The 25,197-nt window shown below is 32.0% G+C and overlaps 1 protein-coding gene across 4 annotated transcripts in view; it reads left to right on the plus strand.

Annotated features, from left to right (window-relative positions):
* LOC125060605 (cytochrome b5 reductase 4) overlaps nt 1-25,197 on the plus strand; it is a 60,102-nt gene that overhangs the window by 20,073 nt on the left and 14,832 nt on the right. Inside the window, exon 1 of one of the 4 annotated variants that reach the window (XM_047665552.1) lies at nt 5,731-6,027. The exons of 2 other annotated variants lie outside the window; for them this stretch is intronic. In XM_047665552.1, coding sequence (XP_047521508.1) covers nt 5,964-6,027 — 64 coding nt within the window. In that variant the 5' untranslated portion in view covers nt 5,731-5,963. Of the gene's footprint in view, nt 1-5,730; nt 6,028-6,599; nt 6,680-25,197 lie in introns of those variants that run through there. One more of the 4 variants, XM_047665553.1, reaches the window with a different exon arrangement.

Below are 25,197 nucleotides of genomic sequence, written 5' to 3' on the forward strand. Positions count from 1 at the left end.
ATTTCACTATCATCAATTTTTCATAACGCGCCTAAAGAAGTAAAACTTCAAAAATTTAATGGCTTATTTGATTTTTTAGGAATAGGTATTTTTAATTCAAATACGATATTTGTAAGGCAAGCATATTTCTTTATTTTACTAAGGCAAGGCTTGAGTGCGTTGTAATCCTATTATTATTGCCCCGGAATCGAACCCAGGCCCTTCGTGTTATGAGTTGATTACATATAATATAGGTTTAAAAACTAACATTATTTCAGATAATTAAATATTTAATCCCCTATAAAGTTTAAGTACAAAATTAGAACCAATATAAGAAATTATTCAATATAATGAAAAAAAAAATTCAGTGGCGCTACAACCTCTTTAGGTCTTGGCCTCAGATTTCTGAATCTGTTTTATGATCATTCTTAAATCTAATAGGCAAGTAGGTGATCAGCCTCCAGTGACACACGCCGTCGACTCTTTGGGTCTAAGACATGTCGGTTTCCTCACGATGTTTTCCTTCACCGTTCGAGCAAATGTTAAATGCGCACTTACAAAGCAAGTCCATTGGTGCACAGCAGGGTATCGAACCTACGACCTCAGTGATGAGAGTCGCACGCTGAAGCCACTAGGCCAACACTGCAATCAAATCAAATCAAGTCTTATGAATTTACAATATGTTTGACATACATAGTAACACACACACACACACACACCAGTGGCGCTACAACCTTCTAGGTCTGGGTATCAGATTTCTGTATCCGTTTCATGATCACTAATTTTCCTTAATAAGACCTAATTGGTGATGAGCCTTATGTAGCTCCATCAAGCTGGAACCCGCTTTAGAAAAAACTTGATTTTTCTAAATTTACTTTTATCTACAAACGATGCTAGTGAATGTAGTAAACTTTATTTTTTTGTAGTATCATTAATTGCGCCGAAAAAATAATTAATACCGCGCAAAGCAGGAAATATTACAAATAATTCAATAAAAAACTTTGAAACGGGTGCTAAATTGTTTGTAGTTTATTGTAGTGACAAAAAAAAATTTTTTTTACCCCACTTTATTAAAAACTACGGAATAAATGCTAAAATAACGGAACTATGCAAAAAAAAAGACACCGACTCAAAAACTATAAACGATGCTCATAAATGTAGTATACTTTATCTTTTTGTAGTATCATTAATTGCGCCGAAAAAATAATTAATACCGCGCAAAGCAGGAAATATTACAAATAATTTAATAAAAAACTTTGAAACGGGTGCTAAATTGTTTGTAGTTTATTGTAGTGACAAAAAAAAATTTTTTTACCCCACTTTATTAAAAACTACGGAATAAATGCTAAAATAACGGAACTATGCAAAAAAAGACACCGACTCAAAAACTATAAACGATGCTCATAAATGTAGTATACTTTATTTTTTTGTAGTATCATTAATTGCGCCGAAAAAATAATTAATACCGCGCAAAGCAGGAAATATTACAAATAATTCAATAAAAAACTTTGAAACGGGTGCTAAATTGTTTGTAGTTTATTGTAGTGACAAAAAAAAATTATTTTTACCCCACTTTATTAAAAACTACGGAATAAATGCTAAAATAACGGAACTATGCAAAAAAAATTACACCGACTCAAAAACTATAAACGATGCTCATAAATGTAGTATACTTTATTTTTTTGTAGTATCATTAATTGCGCCGAAAAAATAATTAATACCGCGCAAAGCAGGAAATATTACAAATAATTCAATAAAAAACTTTGAAACGGGTGCTAAATTGTTTGTAGTTTATTGCAGTGACAAAAACAAAATTTTTTACCCCACTTTATTAAAAACTACGGAATAAATGCTAAAATAACGGAACTATGCAAAAAAAAGACACCGACTCAAAAACTATAAACGATGCTCATAAATGTAGTATACTTTATTTTTTTGTAGTATCATTAATTGCGCCGAAAAAATAATTAATACCGCGCAAAGCAGGAAATATTACAAATAATTCAATAAAAAACTTTGAAACGGGTGCTAAATTGTTTGTAGTTTATTGTAGTGACAAAAAAAAATTTTTTTACCCCACTTTATTAAAAACTACGGAATAAATGCTAAAATAACGGAACTATGCAAAAAAAAGACACCGACTCAAAAACTATAAACGATGCTCATAAATGTAGTATACTTTATTTTTTTGTAGTATCATTAATTGCGCCGAAAAAATAATTAATACCGCGCAAAGCAGGAAATATTACAAATAATTCAATAAAAAACTTTGAAACGGGTGCTAAATTGTTTGTAGTTTATTGTAGTGACAAAAAAAAATTTTTTTTACCCCACTTTATTAAAAACTACGGAATAAATGCTAAAATAACGGAACTATGCAAAAAAAAAGACACCGACTCAAAAACTATAAACGATGCTCATAAATGTAGTATACTTTATTTTTTTGTAGTATCATTAATTGCGCCGAAAAAATAATTAATACCGCGCAAAGCAGGAAATATTACAAATAATTCAATAAAAAACTTTGAAACGGGTGCTAAATTGTTTGTAGTTTATTGTAGTGACAAAAAAAAATTTTTTTTTACCCCACTTTATTAAAAACTACGGAATGAATGCTAAAATAACGGAACTATGCAAAAAAAAAGACACCGACTCAAAAACTATAAACGATGCTCATAAATGTAGTATACTTTATTTTTTTGTAGTATCATTAATTGCGCCGAAAAAATAATTAATACCGCGCAAAGCAGGAAATATTACAAATAATTCAATAAAAAACTTTGAAACGGGTGCTAAATTGTTTGTAGTTTATTGTAGTGACAAAAAAAAAATTTTTTACCCCACTTTATTAAAAACTACGGAATAAATGCTAAAATAACGGAACTATGCAAAAAAAAGACACCGACTCAAAAACTATAAACGATGCTCATAAATGTAGTATACTTTATTTTTTTGTAGTATCATTAATTGCGCCAATTAAATTAGGTGCTAAATTGATTAGGTGCAAAAAAATAAAGTATACTACATTTATGAGCATCGTTTATAGTTTTTGAGTCGGTGTCTTTTTTTTGCATAGTTCCGTTATTTTAGCATTTATTCCGTAGTTTTTAATAAAGTGGGGTAAAATAATTTTTTTTTGTCACTACAATAAACTACAAACAATTTAGCACCCGTTTCAAAGTTTTTTATTGAATTATTTGTAATATTTCCTGCTTTGCGCGGTATTAATTATTTTTTCGGCGCAATTAATGATACTACAAAAAAATAAAGTATACTACATTTATGAGCATCGTTTATAGTTTTTGAGTCGGTGTCTTTTTTTTTGCATAGTTCCGTTATTTTAGCATTTATTCCGTAGTTTTTAATAAAGTGGGGTAAAAAAAATTTTTTTTTGTCACTACAATAAACTACAAACAATTTAGCACCCGTTTCAAAGTTTTTTATTGAATTATTTGTAATATTTCCTGCTTTGCGCGGTATTAATTATTTTTTCGGCGCAATTAATAATACTACAAAAAAATAAAGTATACTACATTTATGAGCATCGTTTATAGTTTTTGAGTCGGTGTCTTTTTTTTGCATAGTTCCGTTATTTTAGCATTTATTCCGTAGTTTTTAATAAAGTGGGGTAAAAAAATTTTTTTTTGTCACTACAATAAACTACAAACAATTTAGCACCCGTTTCAAAGTTTTTTATTGAATTATTTGTAATATTTCCTGCTTTGCGCGGTATTAATTATTTTTTCGGCGCAATTAATGATACTACAAAAAAATAAAGTTTACTACATTCACTAGCATCGTTTGTAGATAAAAGTAAATTTAGAAAAATCAAGTTTTTTCTAAAGCGGGTTCCAGCTTGATGGAGCTGCCTTATGTGACTGACACACGTCGACTTTTTTGGGTGTAAATTATGCCTCATGAGGAAACCTCACGATGATTTCCTTCACCATTCGAGCGAATGTTGAATGCGCATACATATCTAAGGACCATTGGTGCACAGCCGGGTATCTGACAGACCTCGGTGATGAGAGTCGCACGCTGAAACCACTAGTCCAACACTGCTTACATAGTAATAATAATAATTAAAAATTAATAAACAGAAGACTAAAACAAATATAATTTATATTGTGTGTTATTAAATGTACGAGCCAAGGCTGTACATTTTGCTCACTCAGACTTTCTTAGTTTTAAAAGCGTGGTTTAAATTCCTAAATCCGGAGTTACGCCCCGAGAGTATAGCCAGACGTAGACACTCTCTTCAACTGTCACATTCATTCGTTACATGGCAATTGACATTACATTACTTCGCTTATATTCTGTTGTTGTATGCGAGTAAAAATAAAATCCTCTATTATTTGTTACTCTGTAACACACCCACTCCCCACGCATATACACACACCCACGCACGCACACACGCACCCAGAGAGAGAGACACACACACTCACATATACACACACACACAAACACACACCAAATTAATTTTTACGACTCCGTTTGCAATGTTTTCTTTTAGCATTTACTTATTTTTTTCTATTGTATCTTATGACAATGACCTGATTGTACGTGTTCCGGTCCGGTGGTGGAGAGGCTGGCTATCTGTCACTCAGGTCTCCTGTTACAGAGACCAGTCTCTCACATACACATCCTAATGTTATTGTCACCGTAAAATTGTAAACACCGTTAGATTGTAATATATCTCGCGAGATTGTAAACTGTCGAAAGATTGTGAACCTCAACGAACTGCTTACAATTTAAGGTATTATTATTCGGTAGTTATATGAAATTGTTGGGAAGTAAAATTAATCTGTAATTGACCAAAGAAGTTTGAATGATAACTAAGTTAGTGTAGTACAATCTACCGAATAATAATACGTTAAATTGTAAGCAGTACGCTGAGGTTCACAATCTTTCGACAGTTTATAATCTCGCGAGATAGATTACAATCTAACGGTGTTTACAATTTTACGTTAACATTATCATTTTAGTTTAATCATAATAACCTAGTATGTATAATGTATATGTGAGAGAAGAAATAACGATTATTATTATGATTATTTAAAGTTCCCCGATGACCCAGGAACCGTACATTAAATATATTTCCATTATAAAAAAAAGGTTTATATAGTAATCATTTAGTTAGTGGTTCTTGACAGATCATGGTTATGAACATATTGAAACCAGATTTAGCTTTGATAACTGTTCTGAACCTACAGGCAGCTATCGTACCAGGGGGTTTAGTCAAGATGTCAAATGTCAAAAGTCGAAAACTAAATTTGTATGAAAAATTGTTGACACGAACTGTCATTTTCATACAAATTAAGTTTCTACTTACACTACTGTTAAGTCATCTTGTCTAAGGGTCGTTGCATTATCGTATACTGTTTATTAACATTAAAAAACTAATTTGTATACACACATAGATCGCTTATAAGCAACAAATCTAATTGCTATTGTTTTTTTTAATATTGTATATCTCTTAATATATTGCTATAAAATTTAAATTAATTTTCGTAGTTGTAATAAAAATCATTTGATTAAATTTTACTAGAGAAAGGAGGCGAAAAATATATTTTCAAGATTTAAAGGTTTGTATTCGATATTTAAATTACTTTTAGCGCCGTAGAAGTTATAATAGCAGATTTAAATACGGTAATCCGATAAATAAATTGGACAAGTTCAGTTTTCCTCATAAATAACGAAGTGGCTGGAAATGGAAAATGCTACAGTTATAGCAAATATCCCGCAGTCGAGCGCAGACAGCGATCGCTGGCAGTCGCTTCACGATGGCGGTTTATACACTTTTAAAAATACGTAAATAAAATATATTCCACTCAAACTGAATAGTGCGAATCCGTAGTTATGTAACTTGTAATCGGAAAATTTGGATATTCGAAATTTAAATTCACTTTCCACGTTCGAAATTTAAAATTTTGAATACAGTATGAAATGTACTCACAGGATTGAGTGATGGTTTATTGTGTACAATGCCTTGCTGTGGTTGTTGGTGGAACGGCAGACAAAGGCATCGACCTCCTGACTCTGCTGCAGGTAAAATCAAATTAATTTTCCCGAAATGTTTACAAACATTTTTATTTACGTTCAGTGAATTGAGACTGAAAATTTTCAGTCAGAAGTTTTGAGCTAACAAAGCTCTCTATTAACATTTCTAGATGTAAAATTCAAACTCCTAAATGTTAGCGCTGAACTAACATTTGTCAGCAATTAATTATCGCTAAATGTAGTATATAAGGGAATTTTGCTTACGAGAACTGACTGCGTAACTTTTAAGTTATCAAGCACTTACTGAACTAATTGCTTATTTTATAACTCTTGGCTATTTAAAATTATTATTAATATCTAATCTATACTTTTTTATAGTATGAACCTCTTTTATAACATCTCCTTGTTTGCATACATACAATTTCTTAATTCAAATATTTATGGTACGTAAATTCGAAATTCAAAAAATACAAAAACTACGTAGACTGCATGTATATTTTGTGTCTATTGTAGAATGTATTGATTCATAAGGAGCATAAATGATGAGACCTATACTCTGACGTCATATCCTACCTTTAAGGAAGGTACTTGGCAATGTCAGACATTTATTATTCATTATTTTACCATTGAGTGTAGCTCAGTAAAGGTGTGATGTTTTGTTGTATTACTCGTGAAAAAAGTGACGTGTCTGGTCGATCAGGTATTGTTCCATATTTAAAAATTTTATAGAAAACAAAAGACTGTGCCAAACATTGATTTTAGAAACCGAAACAAAAGTAAATCTCAACCAGTAAAATCGAGTTTATGTTAAAATTCTAGTTTATATTCAGGACTCGGAACGTAACAAAGTTTAGGAAGCCGAAGTAAACAACTCCTCTAGTGCTGGGTTTAAATAATATAGCGTATAGGATTTCCAATTTCCTAAACCTACATATGGAAACTAAATTGAGTCACGTAGCGCGCCCTCACTTGGTCTCATTGTTAAAGGCTTATACACTATACATAAAACCATTTGATTAATGATTAAATAGTAATCAAAGCGTCAATACAGTATTCAGTATTACTACTGTTAAGTATCGTTAATTTGTTATTCCATAGATTTTAAAAGATACGGTTTTTATTAATAGACAAAGTAATTCAAGGTATCTAAGCATAATAATTAAGTTTCAGTGTTACTTGTAATTATTGAAATAAATATTTTTGTTGATTTCGTTTTGCACTTTGCAGTTTTCCTTTCTATAGTTGCCTGGAAGAGATCGCTTCTTCTCGATAAGGCCGCCTATTTCATCACTAATAAAATAAATACTTTTATGCCACAAAGTTTACGCTTAGGTGCGCTTAAACGTTAAACTACGCTTCTTGTTTATTATTAAAGAAAAATATTGAATTAAATCATATTGTACTTACAATTATGAAACCGTCCCGCCAATTTTGTTTCTTTTTCATGATTGATGACGACCCATAATTTGTAATAATCTATGGTTCGGTTAAATTTATCTTATTTCAAAAAAGGAACTTCATTTTTGTAATTTAAATACAATATATCTGCTAAATAAAACGAGGGTCATTGATCTTAATGATACTAATATTTCATGTTAATGTAATGTTGTCTTACACTGTTAACAGATAATAAAACACATCTTGCATGAATAATATTTATTTTATCTGTATTTTTAGATCCAAAGACTGCAGAGCGACACACTGTTTTTCAATTCGCCCCAGGCTATTGTATTTCGACATTATTGGCTTTATACCTGGGCTAAAAATTATTCATAAAATAGGTGTAGCGGGCGTTTGTTGGGTTTTACCCTGAAAAAAGTTTTCGATTAAATCAATTATACTGTCAGGCCGTTAATGGAAAATAACTTTGGAGGGATTACTCCTGCCCTCCGAACCAAACTTAATTACACGTTATATTGGTGACACTATACCGGACACTTTAATTATCTCCAATATCCTGTAGATGGTTAAGTTATTGTTATAGGGTTTCTACAATAAACATAATAAAATTTTATATAAATATTTGTATGAGAAAATTTACACAAGAAAAACTTCAATAAAATGTTAAAAATTGATTGATTATAGCTGTTAATTATGTTAAATTCTGAGTTCTAAGTTTATATCAACAAATTCATTGGCGGCTCTAATACACAGAAATAAGAGACAATAAACAATTATACGTTCTAATTTCAAAAATCAAATTTGGCGCTAAATGCTTCAGTTCTTCAAAATAACAGACTTCAGGTATATTTTTATCTATGCTCGAAAGAGACATTCTATTTTTGAAAATAAGTAAACTCACGGCAAATTTTTAGGTCCTAATTTGTGGTGATATTACGCAATTCTTGTACAAATATTATTCAAAATTACCAAGAGACTGCTTAGCAAATGTTTGCGGCATCTAATTTTGGGTGAGCTTTATTATATATTTGCTTTTAAAAGTCGTGATGTGTACTTTATGATGTATGGGGTAACCCTAAAAGCATTAAGGCATGGATGGTTATAAATTGCGGATAGGGTAACATATTTAACGGAAACCATAAGCCGTACGATGCATAAATCCTGAATAAGCTATTAATGGACCTTTTTTACCTTTAAGTTTAATTTATTGTTTTTATTAACATGATTGTCTCACTCCACATCAAAATTACAAATTACTTTATGAAAAGTAATATGTCTCTTCGTTCCGCGTTTTAGCTAATTGTCATTTGTCAAATTTTGAAAAGAAATAACCGCTATTATATTTTCTTTTTAAAAGGTTTTGTAAAAGATGTAGTATTATCATGAATAAAACCATAGACATAAGAGTAGAACATCGCAAGAAAAACCTTATCTGCTATTAATCTGGAAATCATTAACATTATGAGTAGGTAACTTACGTTACGGTTCCGTTACGGTTACGAGTTCTTTTAGGATTTTATTTGATAAAGATAATTTTGATTTTGACACTTATTATTTGAACTAAAAATTAATAATATATAGATATTGACTAAGGGTCTTTCAAGAAAAGAGCGTATTAATTCTTAAATGGCCGGCAACGCACTCGCGAGCCCTTTGCCGTTGAGTGTGTCTATGATTTATGATTATGCTTGTCACTAACATCAGGAAGCAGCCTCTTGTCCGTCTGTTTTATATAAAAAAATATATTTTCTTGAAAATAATATTCTCAAATTTGAAATTGTGAAGAATTCCAAGTTCATACGCTAACGCCGATTTTATAATTACGAATCTCTATAGAGCAGTGCATGCATAAATTCACTTTGATTTCATTACATAATATATGCACATATGAAATTGGATCAATGTATATGATTATATATGAGCGCGTTGGAGGACGTTTTACGCCTGACCGACTTTATAGTTATATCAGACTCACTTTACCAACTTTTTTATTAGTACATCTAGTATACAGCCAGTTTAAAAATATATTTCTCCTGATTAATACGCATGGGGAACAGAATTCATTTGTTTTGTAATATAAAACACTAATGTTTCAAGCTATTAGGTAACTTAAGTTCCAATGTACCCCAAGTATAGCAATAGAAAACCAGCCTGATCGGTCTAGGGCAGATCTTTTCACTCCACTTTTCATATAATAGGGGGCAAATGGGGGGGGGGAGCAGGAGGCTCACCTGATGTTAAGTGATACTATTGCCCATAGACACTCACATTGCCAGAGGGCTCGCAAGCAGCCAGCCTTTTAAGAATTGGTATGCTCTTTCTTGAAGGACCCTAAGTCGAATCGGTTTGGAAATACTTCAGTGGGCAGCTGGTTCCAAACAGTGGCTTAATTCTGCTTCCTTCACCTCTGCAATGATGCTTCGTTGCCAGGTCTGTTTTGGGCAGACTCTTTCTTTTGTTTTGAGGATTCCAACTTGCTTCGCAATGTGACTTTGCTTCCGGAGGGTATGGCCTACCCACTTCCACTCCCGGTAGTTATAGTCCTGTTAATTGGTACCTCATCCCATAGTTGATGACTGTAGGTTTGTGTCAGAATATGCCGAGGATTTGACGAAGGTGTACATGCCTTGCTCATGTTTCGAGCTATTAGGTAAAGCGTAGCGATTTGTGAGTTGGTGTGTTATTTCTTCTAAATATGTAATGACGTTTAATAATAAATGTCTTGAACCGATGTTAAAATGTAAAACAAAGTCAGATTCAAGTTTAGTTAAAATAATTTTAACATTAAAAACATAAAAAGCGTTCTGAGAAATCGTGAACCCGTGAAATTAATACATAATGATTTCTTCAACTTATTTGATTGGCATAATGACTTGTTGGTCTAAGATCCCGATATACAACGACCTTCACCGAGATGCTTATTTAATGAAACGTATTTTATATTTAATTTAATATGTTAATGAATATAATCCACATGGGTTGCCTAGCAAATTTCAGTCCAGAGTATTTTAATTAATATTTAAAAAAAAATATTTTTTTAAACATTTCACCGGTATGATTATTAGATAAATTCTATACCAATCGAAAGTATGAAGCCCATAGAATATGCAAACGTTAGGTTGTTTTTAATCAATTAATTATTTATGTGTATATTTTTTATGTGACACTAAAGTATATATACATCTTTAGTAAAAAAGAAAGTTATAGTAATACATATATAATACTACCCTGATTAAAAATATTGATTGAAATTTTTTTTAAAAATGTACTACATGCAAATTATAAAAAAATATATATTTTTTTAAATATTAATTAAACATACTCTGGACTGAAATTTGCTAGGCAACCCATATGGATTATATTTAATGACATATTAAATTAAATATAAAATACGTTTCATTAAATAAGCATCTCGGTGAAGGTCGTTGTATATCGGGATCTTATACTACGTATAACCCCCCAAATCGTAATAAAAATTTCGAAATTTTTTTGCATCAAATGTATCCGATGTATCAAGCGCTGTAGTTTTACAAATGATTAACAATGATTATGAATAATCTTCTGCTGTAAGATTTCCATTATGTAGACGTAGTCCTAGATTCGAGCAGGTAATCTCATTTTAAAAATAATCTGATCTGGCTACCATGAAGATTTTTTTAATACACACAACGCAGTCCAAATAGTTATAGTCGCTGACCAACGTCAGTCGCGCCTTCATTTATTTAACGTTTTTACTGAACAAATAAAGGCATACCGAGTGTCCTGTTTAATTAGTTCATGGATACGACGTCATGTTAATTATTTAGTTAATTGATAATCCACAGCTTATATATGGATTACACCATGTCTACAAACAACATTGTGTACCAAGACAATTTATTATTCATTAGTTGAGGTGAGTGTGTGGGAGGGTGTGTAAGTGTGTGTGTACGTTGTTATGTTATAGCTTAATATCTGTGAAAACAATTCATGCCCCGCAGAACACTGTAATTGCGAGACCTTTGTTCATCCTGAAACGGTACCAATCAGACTTATGTGATTACGGCGAAATCGTTTTTCACGTTGAAAGAGAATTTTAAATCCGAATTGTTTTTTACATGACGTAATGTTAATAGACACAAGTCCTGCTAGAAGCAGACAATCATATTTCTGTCATACATAAAGTGTTTATTTGTTGAGGTGTGTGGAAATGTGTAATTATGTTTGGTAACTGTTTACTTTAGCTCAGGATTGAATCAATGAATCAATAATGGTACTTCTAATCATGTAGAAATTTGCGGATTATTCTTATTGAATTTAATAAATAAAAATTACTTTATTTGACTCAATACATTACATTTTGTACTTACATTTAAAAGATTGTAAACAAACACTTGGCTACGAATCGTTGAGATACAAGGATGTATAAGGTTAACCACAATTCTTTGTGGTAATAACCTTATACATAACATACTTCTACGAGCACTAACGTTTAAACTAGGCCTAGCCTGTATCTTAAACGCTAGTTCCTTCCAGTGTTATTAAGAAATTGGTTAGTATAACTGCTTTTTATGGATATATTAATGGATTACGTAAGGTCTCACATTTTGATAGATTCGTGTAACTGTTTTGGGATTATTTTGGCGGTGGACATAATGAAAGGAACAATTGATACTTTGTTAAGGGTCCACATCCTTTTAAATTCATTTTTAAGATCTGTATATTTCGTGATTTTATGAGCTATTGTTTCTTGCAAGTTGAGGGTGTTGGGTATTTATTATTATAATTAAATCTTCATATACGATTACTAGAGGAAAATTAGTAGTCATGATTCGCACGACAGAAATAATAATAATTATAAAACATTATTCGTGGCAGAAATATGGTTGTGACAAAATTGATCTAACGCTAGTCCCCACACTAGGGAGCCCTTGTGTTGTGGTAGCTAAATAAATAATGATAGATAAAATAAAATTAAGTGCCATACAAATCTAATTTGTAGACGCATAGACAACATAAAATAAAGTGGAGATGGTCGTGACGTATGATGAGAGAGAAGCAGAAGTGGAACAGAATCGTGACGGTGGTATCGACGAAATGGAACACGAAAGAGATGCAGACAGACAAGAAAATTGGCATTTTCTTCTATTCGATTTTAAATAATATGAAATGAAAATCTCTAAGGACAAGCTGTAAAAAAAAAGTAAAAAATCATTTAATCATATAGGTAACATAATTTACACTTATGACTCGTCAGTAAAGAAATACATATTAATGCTTCTAATTTTACATTAACTGCCAGTTCTCAAATCAAGGGCGTAGAACGGGAGAGAAGAACTAGCAATAAACTCTCCGCCACTCTTTTTAATCGCAATTTTTTTTGTTTTACAAAATGTTTGTAAGGAGCTGCAACCATTACACCATGTGACATTTTAAGTAATTATGTAGCTAAACAAAGTCAGTTTAAATGGTCTAAATATCATATAACGCAAACATATTTAGTATTAGTAGTTTAGAGTAGAGACTTGGGTCGTGGGGTTCAAGTGCACAGGCCTTAATTAAAGATTTAAGTTCGCGCCTTGTAGAGAGTACCGGCGACCACAGAGCTGGTGCTTTCCTCGCTCAACGAATAAGTATCGCAATACAGTGAGGAAATGCTGCCAGCGTTAAAGGTACACTGCACCAGGGACCAAACGTTTTAAATTTGTTTTTTTTTTCTTTTTATTAATTTTTATTATTACTAAATAAAATATTATTAGCAGAAAGTCATAGTGAAACATACAACTACTCTTGAACTAAATTTGTCATGAAGGCATAAGCCATAGGTTAGTAGGCTGTTTGAAAGAATATTCGGGTATATTTTTTATTTCGTATAATAATGACAAAATTATACCATGACCTCGGATTATTGTGTTTATACGAAATTTGATTCAGGACATTAGTAGGACCATTTACCGGATTAAAAACATTCAATTTTACGGTTATTGTAAGATAATAGGCAATTATAACGTCATTTTTGTCTCCTATTTAGTTAGTTGATTGCTGATCTTCCACAGTTCGCAATACAACGCATTTGCGAACTTTTCAATTTGGACCGTATTAACTTACCTTTTATGGCCGATACACGGGCTCGTTTCCCGCCTATTTTATAGAGAATAGACTACAGTTTTTTTAAATGCCTAATAAAAATCCAGTGGTGCTACCTTAAATGAGTCTTGGCTTCAGATTGCATCCGTTTCTTCTATCATTTATATTATAGACAAGTCGGTGATCAATCTTCTGTGTTGTTGCATTTGACCGATTTTTGTATTTGAGACATATCTGTTTCTATTTTCTAATTTCACATATAATTATTTAACAAATGTAACAAAATATTGTAAACCTATTTTAAAAGAGTAAGTGTGGAGTTTCTTGCCCATTCTTCTCCACACGAAACTACCTTTTGGAAGGGGCAACTAGAATATTTTTTTTTTACGTTCAAAAGTGCCATTTTAGATGGTCTAATTGAAATAAATGATTTGACTTTGACTTTACGATGTTTGCCTTCAACGTAGGAAATTCTAATGTACATAGAAAGAAAATTCTATTGCTGCCCATATGAGGAACGAATCTATGACCTCAGGGATTTAAAAGAAGAGCTAAAAAAAGGTTACTACTTGGCTGAAGACGTTGAGTTATGATGAAACAGAGGATCTAATAACTGTCATTCTGTAACTCACCCACTTCCCCACACATATACACACACCCACGCACGCATACACACACTTAGAGAGAGAGAGACACACACACATACACACACACATACACACACACATACACACACACACAAACACACACCAAATTTATTTTTAAAACTCCGTTGCACAATGTTTTCTTTAGCACTTAATACTTATTTTCTTCTATTGTAACCTTTGACAATGACATGATTGTACGCGTTCCGGTCCGGTGGTGGAGAGGCTGGTTATCTGTCACTCAGGTCTCCTGTTACAGAGACCAGTCTCTCACATACACTTCCTAATGTTATAATCTTAGTTTAATCATAAAAACCTTATGTATGTGAGAGAAGAAAATAAAGATTATTATTATTATTATTATATTATTATTATTATTTTTTATGTAATAGGAGGCTCATCTGATGCTAAGCGACATTGCCAGACTCGCAAGTACGTTGCCAGCCTTTTTACAAATTGATACGCTCTTTTCTTGACCCTTAGTGGAATTGATTCGGAAATACTTCAATGGGCAGCTGGTTCGCTTGCCGAGGGTCACTAAACGAGACTAAAACTGCTCACTATTATTTAAAAAAACATGTTATTTATTACACACTACCTATAACTAAAACAAAGTCATTTTTTTTTTATATAAGTCTTTATCTTGCAATCAGTCAGCTAGACTATGAGCAGATGTGTTGAGAGCTGTTAATAAAAGTCTAATCGTATCGTCGTAGACAGTACCGACTTTGTTTTACTTAATATCTTATAGGTCTCGTTACGATCGAAACAATTTTGCGAAGCATGTCCCTGCGGAGGTCGGCTATATCGTCCCCGTTTCTAGATAATGAGGGTTAAAGATTTGAAATAGGTATAGAAATTCCATAACTTTAACATGGCATGACATATTTTAATTTTCATTTTGAAGGAAATCAAATTAAGTTAAAATGATGCTAGCTACTGCTACCCAAAGTGATGATTAAGTTTTACTGAGAAAACTTAAAAAAACACAATTAATTATTTGTTCTCTGAAGAATATCCGATGTAGTTATGAATTAGTTTTCTATTAGGACCAAATAATGGATTTATTTAATTTTCACTTTTTGTAAATCAAAAACTAGGATACCTACAAAATTGACGGTTAGACAGTTAAATAATGGCAGAGATAACTCGTTTTGGCAATTTTTTTACTTAATTAGTTTTCGCTCTACGGGGACGATATATTAAAATAATTAGGCCATAAACTTCAGTTCAATTGGAGACAAAACTTAGACTCGCCAACCACAAAGTTAAAAGAAAAATAGTAGGCTTGTTAGTATTCAGTAAGTATAGCTGTCCTTTGTCATTTTCAGTTCTTCGCTAAAATATTGACGGCGTACGTGAATAGAAACAATGAAGCTTTTCTGCCTTTTTGATAGGATTATCCTTGTCCCTAAAGTAATAGAGTGGAATTGGGGTAGGTTAAATTATTTTTCTTTCCTAAACATACATTGTTGCTACGAGCTTCAAGGCTAAATTATATTATTGAACTGAAACTTCTTTATCGGAGTTGGAAAAAAATTTAGTGTAACATTTTTACGTTACGCGTCACATTTTTCCGTTACGCGCCATGGTGCTTTTTGAAGTCAAACTTCGTTATCGGCGTTGGAATGAAAGTTCTTTATCGACGTATGGGAGAAATTTTGTAGCAAATCGTCACGTTTTTCGGTTACGCGCCATGTTGCTTTTTGAAGTCAAACTTCTTTATCGGCGTTAGAAAAAAATTTTTATCGACGTATGGGAGAAATTTTGTAGCAAATCGTCACGTTTTTCGGTTACGCGCCATCTTTTTCTTGTCCCTACCACGGTTGATCCGAAGAGATTCGAAGCCATTAATAACAAAAATATATAATAACAATAACAATGATAGTAATAATTCTATTACAATTAATGAAATTCTGTAATAATCTTAGTAGTAATAAGGTAAAATGAAATAATTGTATTTGTATTCATGTCTATGATAATAAAAGCCTTTTGTTAAACTTTATTTAACCAATTTCGTTAAGTTGCATATAGTAGATCATTTTTCGAAAAATAAGGTCATAAAGAAGTTTCACTTCTTACGTGTGTACACCTAGTACACGCACACATTTTTATTTTTCTTCAGGTTTGTCAAGTCGGTTTTCATTTTTGTCATACACACATAATTGGCAATTATGTATTAATACTTGAATAATTACGCCGTTGTTTGTTTGTAGAATTGATCTGATTAATTTTATTAGAAAATTCTAGCAGGAAATTTAAGATATTAAATACATAATAAACAAAAGATTCGCTTTAAACGGTAAACTACCGCATCCAGGATGTACACTTCCAGGAAACCCCTTGTGGTTTCGATTTTAAAATGTCAATTGTATAAATGTAGGTTCCGGTAGAGAAAAGAATTGCGCAATAAAGTGTTTGATTCTGTTATTACTAGAGGTCCATATAATCGATACCTTACAAAATATATTTAAAAATGGAACACCAAAATCAAAACACTTAATCTTTGAATTACATTAATGTGAAATTTGCGTTTATTTATTTTTGTTAATTTAGTATGCACTTTTTGCACTTTACACTTAATATTTATTACTGGCGTTGCCTTGAAGAGATCGCTTGTAAGCGACGCCCGTTGTCTCCTTAATAATTTATGTTATGTGATGGTATGTACTAATGCAACAAAGTGTTAATAAATCAATATATGTCGGGAAAATTTCATCACTTCATCGATATTGACTAGTCATTATCGGGTTTAGTGGGAGTTGTGTGTTTAAACTGCAAGCACAAAAGACACCAATAATTATCAAACAACATTAAATTGATTCCTTCTAATACTACAAATGACACTTTAGCTTAAATTAAAACGAGCGGCGGGTTGAGGCCACCGATCTTTTTCCGATCACTTTTAATCACAATATACTAGACCCAACTCGGTACCACCTCTCATCACCACAATGCTCCACTAACTCCTCAGTGCTGTCTTGAACGCACTGTCCAAAATCAAGATGGCGACCTCAGTCGAGGCATTTGCTCTGCTCTGATTGGTCGTAACAATATTCGTACCTTTATTTGTCAAGTAATGATTCCACACTATGAAACAATGAAATAATAACGAAAAAAATTAAATTACGATTATTAAAAGTCATAGAAGAAATCTCAATGATTATCCAATGCAACAATAAAAGTTAACGGTCAATAGACTCGATGATAACATTTCCCCACATATATAGAAACGAATTATTAAGATATTTGATTTGATTTTAATGTTAAAAGCGTGTCGCGTACTTTAGTCTAACGAGCATAGACAATATACACCATTAGTATGAAAAAATACTTTGAAACATAAATATTTATGATCGCTCATAAGCAATCGTAAAATTCAACACTTATACTGCTTTTGCGAAGCTATTTGTATCATTATGTTAGCAAATGTTTTCAGTTGTTTATATCTAACTTTTCAACAAAGACATTTGTTAAGACATGTTATTGATTTGATTTGAATAGTAGTTTATAAAAATACGTCAGATTTTTTCACATGAGTGATTTAATACCTTGTCTGATCATATAAATAGTGATAAAACGTAAGGAATGGCGCCAAAAGAGCAAAACATCGCGGCCACAGATAAGAACAATTCTAATATGCCACAGACTATACCAATAAGAAAAAAATAAGTGAAGCTCCTTGGTCATACAAACGTTAGTTATGTTTGCATTTTTTAAATTTAGAATTTTGTTCACGTAGTACAATTCTATTATAATTAATAGGATTTAGACATTTGAAATACAAATATTACGGAACAAGTTAAATTTATGAATGCTTTCATTAGTACTCAAACTACACATAGAATAAATATGCTAGCATTGATATTAAATGCGATACAGAATTTTTCAATACGTAGTTCACGAGATCTCTCGACAGCGCGTTCGATTTTCTAATATTAGTACAGTTAAAAACCAGTAATATATGTATCACACATTTATTGGGAATTAGTATATGTTAAGAAAAACTTTATTCTCATTAACAAAATGACAATTTTATTCTCATGAGAGCTTAATACTTATGCAAATTTCACCTCGCTATCGGACAGCAGTTTTAATTTTGCAATTTTATTCTTCTGGACTTAATTTTAATACCCTTTTAAATTTATAAATACAGTAACGTTACGAATTTTTGAAGGTAATAGTTATGTATATTTTAACTACATCTTCTACCGCATTTACCGTTGAAGAGTGTTCGAGGTGTCATTCGGATCAATGCTGAGTTTCATCATCGGTCGAGGCAGAATACGAAATTCCACCCGTATCACCTCGACGTCCGTCGTTCCACAGTGTTTGTATGGCAGGTTGGCACTATGTAGAACTATCTGGTCACTGAAGTATTTCCAAACCAATTCTTCTTAGGGTACCTTCAAGAAAAGAGGGTACCAATTCTTAAAAGGTCGGCAATGTACTTGAGCGTTCTGGCAGTGTGATGGCTATGGAGTTTTTATTATTATCGACCATTGAATAGTCGTTTCGAAATAAACCATTCGTATTAACGGTTTTGCACTAATTTGACATTGACGTTATTAAATGATAGTGACAATGGCAGCTGACACTGAGACTATTACATAACTACAGACTATCAAATAGTCTGTTAATTTCTTTTCTTAACAGATTTGAACTAATTTGACTTTAGTTATTAAATAATGAAAATGGCAGCTGATACCAGCGCCATTTCTCCGACATATATAATACAGGAATAAACTGAAAAATTAATGGATTTTAAAAATATGTTCACAATTTTCCCCCTGGTACGTTAATCGACATAAAAACCTATTTTATAATAATCTAATAAAATTCTTCAATAAATCTCGCTTAACGTTCAGTGGGTTTATGCTATTTATAGAATGCTATGAATAAAATTATCATAGTTCATATTTGCGTAGATGTGGGCTGTGGAATAAACTTTTATGACTACGAAGTATAGTAGCTTCCCAATGGGCCACGGGTTTAACTTTTATCTGTTTTCTTTTTATCGACTTCAAAGAGGTTCACTTTGACATGTGATTGTTATTTCTAATGCAAGAAGTTCTATGCCTTCCAACGATATTGTCGCCCGAAATCGAACTTAGAAGCGGAGTTATTGAACTAAGCTAAATTACTAGCTGACCCGGCAAACGTTGTTTTGCCATGTAGGTATATTATTTTAAGGAAACTTTTTGTTAGTTTAATAAAACTATCTACTATAGTAAAACATAGGGGTTGATCGTAGAGGGGGTACAATTAGAGGTTGTATGTATTTATGTATGCTGTATCATAAATAATTTTTTTTGGGATAGACATCTTAAAGACACATTAAGATAAATAGTAGCCGGTTGTTAGACTTACTGAATATGCATAAAAATTTTCATAAGAATCGCTTGAGCCGTTTCGGAGGAGTATGGAAACGAACATTGTGACACGAGAATTTTATATATTAGATTATAAAATACTAAGCTGCTTAGAACAGTATCTACCAGATAACCCAGACGTATAAATAATACAGAATAAAAATACAGTAGGTAAGTCAATATTTAATCATGCCTCAGATGCTACATTTAATTTTTCACTTTGAAACCGTAAAATTATTAGATTTTAAATTATCCTGTGTAGCCAAAAATGGGCTTTTGATACTTGAAGAAGCGAGCTGTAAAATCAAATTGAAGTTTAATAAATTCCTTTGTGCCCGTTCTTTGTTCGTCACGATTTGAACGAAAATAAACCAAAAAAATGTCTGATCCACTGAATTTGCACTTTCAATGTCTCGCGGTCAAAACCAGTCTAAACATTTTTCTTATGATCTTTTCTTTCATTTATCTCACTTTTTTCTATATTAGATTTTTAATTACGACGCTTTAATAGTTCAGCGAAGTAATTTTTGTATTTCTTATACTTTTGTATTGCATCGCAATTCATGAATTCGTGAAATTAGCTCATTTTTTTTATTTTAGATTAGGGTTGACTGGAAGAGATCGCTTGCTAGCGATATCTATCTATCCGCCATTGCATCCCTTTTAATTTGTATGTGTACCTATGTTATTAGTTTTTTTCTATAAATGTAACGAAGTGTAAATAAATAATCTCTATATATATAAAATTCTCGTGTCACAGTGTTCGTTCCCATACTTCTTTGAAACGGCTCGACCGATCCTTATGAAATTTATGCATTTTCAGTAAGTATGGAAATCGGCTACTATTTATTTATTTCGTAATCCTACAGCTAACATAAATTATATATACATAATAACAAACAGTTACACTGACAATATAGCCAGAGATGGAATACTCCTGCTGCTATCTATATTTCAAACACCGAAGTGATAAGGGGTGTCCACCCCAAATTTTTTTTTAAGAAAAAAAATACATACAACCCCTAATTTTCACCCCTCTATGATTAACTCCTATTTTTTATTATTGTAGATATGTAGTTATTTATATTGAACTAAAACAATGTTTCTTAGAAATAATATACATAGCAAAACAACGTTTGTCAACGTTGGTCAGTTAGTATAATATAATATTCAATAGTCAGTACAATCCGAATCGTAGTTACCGACTTTTTGGGTCTAAAGCATGCGGTTTCCTCTGGTGTTTTTCTTCACTCTACGAACAAGTGTTAAACAGAAAATCCATTAGTGCACAGCTCGGCATCCATTTGCACGCTGAATCCACTAGGGCAACTCTTAATGAATGCTGCTATGCTGAGATGCTAATGCTGATATGCTGTCCCTATTAAAATATATAATTAAAGTGTACATTTTACATGAGAAAACTTATACAAACTGCTTACTAAATTCCAATTGAAAATACAACATTTCAATAATGAAACAGTGTTAACTACTTATTAATTAAAAGTTTTATTTACTTGTATTGCGTTAATCGAAGACAATATTTAAACGAACGGGTTAAATCTTTTCTCGATTTTTCTACAACATAATTAAAGTGTCTTGCGCGTGTAATTAATGTATTTTTCCTTAATTAAATTCTCTTATTAATTAATAAACCCTTGAAGATTTTCGATCAGAGCTTGTAACAATATAATGATTCCTGATGGAAATTCGAGCACGATAAACTCAAAAACTATATCATTACCTGATATTGTGATTCCTGAGAATAAAGTTGACATCTGGAGGAAGCAACTCAATAATATAACGTTATTAAAAGTCCCTTACTCATTCCCTAGGTTTAAAATCAACAATATTTTCCAAATTCCTTCTGCCACTAACCTAGGAGTTCAGGCACCTCTCGTTCGAATTCTTCGCGATTTTAACGGATTGAACACAGCTTATCCGGAGCTGAATATATTCGGTAGTGGGCTGATCGGTTTTAGAGATAGAATTGTTGGGTGCTTATCTCGAACCAAATTCGCTGTTTTGCTGATGATTTTTCTTTTTTAAGTGCCAACAAGTTTCTATAATTTTATTCCATTTTGTTGTGTGCTTATCTTGTATATGTTTTAACTGTATTTTTTAAATTTTAAATTTCTATATATATTTTTTTTTGAAACTTATGTTTACGTTAATTGTCACACATTTTAGATGTAAGATTTTGTAAAATAATTAGTAGATTAAGTACTGTGTGTGATGTCGTAAGCTTAATAACTAAATTAAAAAAAGGGTGCGTGTACTTATGTACGCGCGTAAGAAGTTATACTTCTTTGGCTTTCTTAATTTTTTTAAAATATTAAATAATTAATAACAAATATTTAACGTTAATAATTTAATAATATTTAATATTTAGTATATTATTCAATTATTAATTAATATTAATAATAATTATTATTTATTATATTATTATATTATTAATTCAATTTAATAACTTGGACTACTAAACCATGTTTAGACTTAAAAAGTAAAGAGAATACATATAACGTTTTGTTGTGAGGAAAATGCCAAAGAAAGCTGTAATACGCATTAACCTTAATTTGGCTATTACTCTTAGGAAAAAGGGTTTCATGGAAAATAGGCGATATAAAGAAAACGGGTTTCATTAAGGCGGTTATCCGAACTTTTTCTACAATTTTGTACATAGAAAATTACTCTTACAAAAACCTGTATACAACCAGCCGTTGGTTCTGATATTTCTTTATCACTCTTGATATTTTTTTCTTTATAAGCAAGTAGTTTGTCAGGCATTTGACACATGCAAAAAATAAACGACGGGTTGCACTCCGGGAGTGCCGGCAGAAGTGAAAACTTGAATATTAACGTTGTGCATTTGATATTTTGGAATGGTTAGGGAATAATTTTGCATGAATTGCTTTAATTATCAGAATAAAAGTACTATCATTTATGTGGTAGAATACAAACATGACAATTTATATTACATTAAATACGCCGCGCCAGCTGTCTACTCTCCACTTGTCTTACGAATTTTCGATCAGGTCACGTGTCCTGACGCGAGTTTAACATTTTTTACCCATTCCAAAAAAAGTGTACAACGCTGCTAAAGAAGTTTTCACTTCAAAAACAAGAAATGTATACTTAACGTAGATGTTCCCCCTGATATAGAGCTCAGGGGCCTTTAGTATATATGTAAGAGCATTAGCGTTACTGTCAGCTGTCATTATCTGTCAATATAATTAGTTAACAAATAATATTAGTTATTTGATATGTCAATATTGCTAGATCTATAAATTATATTGGACACCCTAAAGTTCGAAGACATTAATAAGATTCAGAGTCGAGACTTAGCACTTGAGCGCTAAATCAGACTCCTGCACGTCAAATCCAATACGTGTCAGTCGGAATTCATACTGTGCACTAAGTTTCTCTTAATCTTCAATAAAGGCACCAGTCTGTAATAATAACGTTAGTTCTACGTGGACAAGGCATTATTCAATTAAATTTAGTCCAAAACCATTAATAATACGATTCTGAGTTCATACTTAGCACTATAATAATAATAACATAAGCCTTTATTCAGACAGACAATTTTACATAATTTTCTTAAACTAGTGACTCTAGTGAGTCCGTGACACCGACAACCCATCTGTTTGCCCAACTTTGGCAAAGGCCTACTTCATTTCTTTCCACTCTGCTCTGTTCTTAGCTTTCCTTGTCCATATTTAAAAAAATAAATAAATGTGTGGCACTCGGGGTCTGCCGCGGTAAAGCTATTGCACAGCATTTTTTATCAACTTGCAATTATATTTTTTTATTTATGCAGTATTTTTTTTTTCTTTGATATTAATTCCATAATCTACCACTCTACCAGACTCAGACTAACACGCCTATATAGTCTGTCTCACTCTAACGCGTACTGGCTGCACCCTATGTGAGACGTCACGTTACGTCATCGTGTGTTAGGTTATTTTCGTTACGAAATTTCTGGATTCGGTCTCCACGTTCAAGGCCCGCGATCGAAGCTATGCAATAGCCTAATACTTAGCACTAAGTAACATCAAATCCAAAACGTTTCAGTCGCAAGTTATACTGAGCTCTCTAAATCTTCCCGAAAGGGAGGCACAAAGCAACATTATCTTGTAAATTATATAGCTAATGTGTGTTGAGTTATGTTGCTTCAGAGCGTTTGACATGAAGATTAAGAGCGATTTAGTTATGTCGTGAAGCTCGGCGTAAACATCAGCCTTATGCTTATATCACGCGACTTTGCGCAAAATTCGGATTCATTATCCAAATATTAAAGTAAATTCTACTGTGATTCTTTTATTTATTTATTTGGAAAACAAAACAGATACATCTCTATACAATAATAAAAGTTAAAAAATAAGACATAAAATAAACACATTGGATGTATCCACAAAAAGATTCACTAATAAAAAACGCCGGGTTGCACTCCGGGAGTGCCGGCAGAAGTGAAAACTTGAATATTAACGTTGTGCATTTTTGATATTTTGGAATGGTTAGGGAATAATTTTGCACGAATTGCTTTAATTATCAGTATAAAAGTACTACCATTTATGTGGTAGAATACAATATTTATTTATTGCGCTATCGTACACAAACATGACAACTTATATTACATTAAATACGCCGCGCCAGCTGTCTACTCTCCAGCCGTCTTACGGCAGCTATTTATATTTCTATACTTCAAACTCCCAGTTTGGTATTAATTTTCTTTTCAAGGTCTCACTTTACTGTAACCAATGCGTCCTTTGAACATAAATACCATATATAAACTTATCGATTAAATAGTTCAAAGAAATCTTCAAATTCCTGTATCACTAATTGGCACAACTATATTTGCTCACTGTACCGTATTGATTTCCCCGACATCGTCGAATTGCGTCGTCCCGTTATTTCCGCTTCTCTATTTTATTGCGTTTATATCGTTCCATTTTCAAATAAATGCTTGATTTAAGAATACAAACAACTAGCTGTTGTTTTGACTGCTAAATAAACGTCTAAGAATGTCTACGTTATGCTACGCCGTAGCAGTTTTAAAGCTCTTTAAAACGTGACGGTGTTAGTACATACATTGTTTCCTTCTTAATAAAACGCAAATCGCGATATAAAGCAACAAATATATTTATTTGTAAAATTTTTGTTTATTAATCGAAATTTCGATTTTTAAAATTACAATTTATTTAACTTTATTCGTGACTTTTCTTTAAGTAATTATAAAACCGTAAGTTTTATACTTTTTATCGCTTTAGTTTCAGTTGGGTGCGTCGAAGAGTGTTTAATAGCACGACAAGGGTATTCACACGTTAGCTTTCATCAAAGCTTTTACGTAAATTAAAACGCTTAAAGAAATTAAATCTTGTTTTTGTATTTTTATTTTATACCTCAGTTTATAAGAAATATAGAGCTGTAAGGGTTGAATGGTCGCTTGGTTTATTCAATGCATTGTACTGTAGGTATTTACGGGGAATTTATTTTTGAAGTGAAACTTCTTTATCGGGGTTGGAAAAAAATTTAGTGTAACATTTTTTCGTTACGCGTCACATTTTTCGGTTACGCGCCATGTTGCTTTTTGAAGTCAAACTTCTTTATCGGCGTTAGAATGAATCCTTTATCGACGTATGGGAGAAATTTTGTAGCAAATCGTCACGTTTTTCGGTTACGCGCCATGTTGCTTTTTGAAGTCAAACTTCTTTATCGGCGTTAGAATGAATTCTTTA

The sequence above is a fragment of the Pieris napi genome, chromosome 22, assembly GCF_905475465.1.
Source record: "Pieris napi chromosome 22, ilPieNapi1.2, whole genome shotgun sequence".
In the NCBI taxonomy this organism is placed as follows: Eukaryota; Metazoa; Arthropoda; class Insecta; order Lepidoptera; family Pieridae; genus Pieris; species Pieris napi.